Below are 5143 nucleotides of genomic sequence, written 5' to 3' on the forward strand. Positions count from 1 at the left end.
GTAATTTTATTTATGATTATTTATGTCTTTCTTAGGCTGAATAGCTGTAACTTGTCAGAGAGAGCATGTGAAGCTCTGTCCTCCTCTCTTCAACTAGAAGACTGTGAGCTCAGAGCTCTAGACCTGAGTAACAACAACCTTCAGGATTCAGGTTTGACAGTACTGTTTTCTGGACTGGAGACTGGAAACTGGAAACTGGAAACACTCAGGTCAGATATTGTTGTTTGTGACTTGACTTGAAATTTGCAACTTAAACGCTACATTTATTTTTATACTGACATATCCTTACTTTGAAATCTCTTTGAAAGGGGTTTTGTCTAAAACCATTTAAAACCAGATTTTTAGTCAGTTAAATCTCATTGATTTACAGTAGTTATGCTATCAGCTGCCAACAGTCTACATTTGCTTGTGCAAGAAGTTGAGAAAGTGTCAGAAATGAACAGATAAATAACTACAGGGCAGGATAGATAAACTGCAACAGTGGGGTTTGACAGAGATCTGGACAAGTTATTCAACTCTCAAAATGAGGAACTTCAGGGAAAAAACTACCAAGAGAAAATACTTGTGATTGGTTGGTAGATCTGTCATGGAAAAACACACTGCTGTAAACTTCTGTTTTGTTATTGTCAAAATCACTGTAATATAATCACTGTACCTTTATATACATGCGACTTGTATCAATGCTTCTGCCCTCTTGTGGCTAACGTTATGTTATTGTTATTTGGGAAAACATTTGAGAGTAACATGCAAAATGAGTCAGCACTTTGGCTTTAGCTTAAGAAATCCTAATTTTTATGTCATCAGTTATAGTTGCATGTATATTTATTTAATTCACGTTGCTACACCTGGCCCTGCATTGGTGTTCATAAAAAAATTTTATTTGTCAGCTTCACCCATCAAAGTCAGGGGGCGGGGTTAATGCTGCTCAAGTCAAAACCATTGCCTGTTAGTGTTCTTTATCTCTGCTCCTCAGTGTCTGAGCACCCCGTGCTCTTACCGGGGGTATAGTTGCATGTATTCATTATCATAATTTAACCTTTAATATTGATGTCTTAAATTTATTTTGAGTAAACTTAGCAATTTATGGATTTTATGGTTGTATTAAATAATGACATAATAATGAATTAATATTTCAGTAATTAATTTAAAAAATGTACATAATCAATTAAAGAAATATATTAATAATAAATTATCCATTAATTTCATTTAAAATGTTTCATTATTTGTTTATATACACATTCAAATGAGTTAATTACATATTTAATCAATTATTGGTTTGTTTTCTATTTTAGATTATTTTACTGACACATTTAATGAATTATTTAATGATGTATTTATTTAATTCACGTTGCTACTCCTGGCCCTGCATCGCTGTTCATAAATACATTTTATTTGTCAGCTTCACCCATCAAAGTCAGGGGGCGGGGTTAATGCTGATCCAAGTCAAAACCATTGCTTTGGTCTGGTGGGCGTTCTTTTAGTGGGCTTTTCTGTCACGGCCTGCGTGGCAGACTATGATGAGGGGAAGGACGACCCAAATGCTGGACTCTTTGATGAGGTCAGTGCGTTTATTTACAGTGATGCTAAATAATCCAAACAACAATAAATCCCCAGTGCGTTCCCGACTCTGACATGTCCTCTTGCCAGTGTTAGTGTTCTTTGTCTCCGCTCCTCAGTGTCTGAGCACCCCGTGCTCGCTGCCCTCTCGTCTCCACACTCCTCCTGGGGAATAACAAAGAGGCAGCCGTCAGCAACGCCACAATGCAGCAGACTAACCTTAACTAACTCGCCAAGAGACTAACGTGAAGTTACGCAATGATCCAGCATCGGAGACAGCTCCACCACACTCCTAAGTAGCTCCTCTGACGAGGCTTGATCAGCTGCAGGTGAGTAATTCTCCTCCGCAGGTGTGGCCAGGCTCCTGGCTGACACACACACACACACACCTAGATACACAAACATGGAAACAGGAGACAGCAGCACCAAAAACACACATGTCCATAACTTCTTACAGGCCCTGGGTCACCCAGACCCCGGTCCCATGACAATTCCTCAAAACTAAGTAGGCCTACACACCAGGGTTTGGACATGTGTGGACCCAAACTATACTTACACTTTACCCTTTTTTGTGTGTCACCAAATACACTTTAATATCTTCTAGACAAGAATGTAGTGGCACAATCTTTAACCTCCTAAGACCCGAACTCCTCCGTGGCATTCATTTTTAATTTCTCTTTGATATTTGGGCTGATTGGGACCTGATGAATGTAAAAACAAAGAATTACCACATTTTTTGTTTCTGAGAAAAATGAGAGCCACATATGAGGATATTGGTCTAAAATTTCGATAGCACAGTGGCAGTGTAACATCCTCGTAAGTGGATATCAGGCCCTTGTAGAGCAAAATGTAGTATTTTGGTCTAAACAACCCAAAATGTGATGTCCACATATGTGGACGCCAGGTCCTAGGAGGTTAAATATCTGCTCACTTTGTCAAAATGAACCTAATCATCTCTGATGAATTCAGTGATGTCTGCCAGCTCACCTTGCAAGTGGTCGAGCTTATACCGCCGACAACGCGGCCACAACTTGTAAACCCCCTGCTGACTATCAGCTCTGGAGTTATTTATTTATGTTAGTTTCAACTGTTCCTGCAGAAAGTAAGCACGTGTTACTGATAAAAGTCCAATAGAAGCAAAGTCTAAACTTTGAAAACAAAAAACAGAAACCTGTCTGATTAAGATCTGATCTTTGGGGGGTTTCAATAAGCAGTGTGACCCGTGTATATGCATCAGGGGTGGTTTTGATTATCGATTTATCGATTAAAATCGATTCTGGCTTGGATAACGTGATATCGATTCATTAAAATCCTGAATCGATTTTTTAATATAAATTTATTTTGGCCAAAACGCCAGAATCTCAGGTTAAACCTCCCAAAGTTTCAACAACCACCAAACAGCTAAAACAGTAAATGAGAGCAGGAACACGGATTCTGCACAAAGACGTAAACACAAAGCGCGGAGCCGCCGACGCATCAGAATCAGTGAGATGTGACTTTCTCACCTGACTGCAGGGACACGAGCTGAAAGCCGACAGCTCGCTGATTCTGATGTTTCCGCGCTTTGTGTTTACGCCCTTTTTGCGCTGATTCTGAAGCTGCAGGTTTTTCTCTCTCCAAACAATATTGAGTAAACCAGCAGCAAAAGAAGCTCCAAACTACGCTTCACATAAACATCGTCATGAATTCCCTCTGATTGTTTTGCTGCCACCAGGATAAAATCACACTTCATGCACAGCTCTCTCTCTCTCTCTCTCTCTCTCTCTCTCTCTCTCTCTCTCTGTACTTCAAGAACAGTTTCCCGTCTAAAAATCTGTTTTCTGCATTATTCGCTTGCTTGTTACGCACAAGTCTACCGTTCTTACAGCCTGTCGGCCGCTGTTTTTTTTCTTTTACTTACTTCTGAAAACAAAGCCTCGTTTCTGCCGTTCAACACTGAACAAATTTAAACTTTTTAAAATGATGCAAAATTGCAAAACGCTCAGCTGTGTCTGTAATCAAACCTCTGTAACTTTGCTCTGCTTCACGTCAGCAGCATCAGGTAATGTTCATATGTTCATTAATGGTTTTCTTTCGTTTTTGATGTACTGCAGAATATTTGTATAAAATCCCAGGCCAGGAAAACCTTCATGTTTTTCTGTTTGATCCTCAGCTACTTTGACACAAAGGCCTCTGCTGTGACGCTCACACCTTTGATAAAGTCTGGCAAGTGTCAGATTTCTTTTTATAGATATAAAAATATAGAAATGTACTGATGCATGTAGTAACTGTTAGCTTTAACTGTACAAGGCTTGTTAGACATAATGAAACACATCGTACAGATTTCTGGATGTTAGACTATAATTTTTATTATGATTATTAATCTTGAGTCTAAAAAGTCAGTCGAGTATATCCAGGATATCTTTCTGTTAACTGGATTCACTGACACTAACACTGGGACCAGGATAAGCGGTCGCATGAAGCTGGTTACCAGCTGACAATCTTATTATTTAATTAATTTCATTAAGTTATTTAATTTTTCTACTTTTTCCTCTACATTTCCCCTGAAATGAAGGGATTGTGTTAAACATGCTTTAGTTCCTCACATTTTTCTGCATCTCTTTGTTCAACCCCCTGAATTAAAGCTGAAAGTCTGCACTTCAAACACATCTGAGTTGTTGCATTTAAAATTGATTTTGGTGTATGTACAGAACCAAAATCAGAAATGAAGTTCTCTCTGTCCAGATATTTATGGACCTAACTGTATAATCTCTACAGCACGTAAAAAATGCTGTAAATAAAGAAGTCTGTGAAAATGTGGCGCTTAAGGTCAATTTAAACTGAAGTGATATAATCTTCTCCCCACAGTTTGAGTTTGTATTGTCTCAGCTGCAGACAGACTATGATATTAATATTATTAGTTATTAATATTATTAGTTATAAAGGACACCTTCCTGCCTTTAGTCTTATTCATGATGATTATTAGTCGTCTTCTAATGTCCACAAGTCTGTATGATGTGTTTCATAGTTTCTAACAAGCCTTTTAAACTTAAGTTACTGCATTGCTGAAACACCAACATCTGCTTATTGAACAAAACAACAACCAAAAGACCACACATCTGATTTTATTTTTATTTTAATAGACTTCCAAAGATTATACCAGATAACTGGCCTCAGAATATAATTGAATAAACATGTTTAGAAACGATAACCTAATCCTGTCTTGACAGGCTGAGCTCTTCAGTATCCACCAACAGCATCGTCATGCTGAGTCAGACGTTTCTGCTCCTGCTGGAAATACTCTTCCTCTTTCCACATTGTACCAAATGTTTTTAAATGTTAGTTTCAATTTAAAATGAAAGATTAAAAAAGTGTAACACATATAAACATCAGATAATTAAGACAAGCGAATGGTTCAGTTCCACATGTGCTCCGCTGACACATTAAACTTCAGTAAAATGATGCAGTTATGAAACAACTTTAATCTAAAACAAACTGATTTGCTCAGGAGCAAAAACAGTGAAGTCAGTGACTGTAAGTGAGTGAGCTGTGCTGGTGACTGGATATCAGATTTCCAGTCATTAGAGCAGATAAGTGGCAGAACTAT

General features: G+C 38.1%; 1 protein-coding gene across 1 annotated transcript in view; it reads left to right on the top strand.

Annotated features, from left to right (window-relative positions):
• The first annotated feature begins 6 nt into the window (after positions 1 to 6).
• LOC106632947 (ribonuclease inhibitor) overlaps positions 7 to 5143 on the top strand; it is a 9322-nt gene continuing 4185 nt past the window's right edge. Inside the window, exon 1 of the mRNA XM_042217528.1 lies at positions 7 to 209. Within this exon, the coding sequence (XP_042073462.1) occupies positions 13 to 209 (197 nt within the window). The 5' untranslated portion in view covers positions 7 to 12. The remainder of the gene's footprint in view (positions 210 to 5143) is intronic.

This window comes from Haplochromis burtoni, unplaced genomic scaffold (genome assembly GCF_018398535.1).
Source record: "Haplochromis burtoni strain Fernald_Lab_line unplaced genomic scaffold, NCSU_Asbu1 Contig_2142, whole genome shotgun sequence".
Lineage (NCBI taxonomy): Eukaryota > Metazoa > Chordata > Actinopteri > Cichliformes > Cichlidae > Haplochromis > Haplochromis burtoni.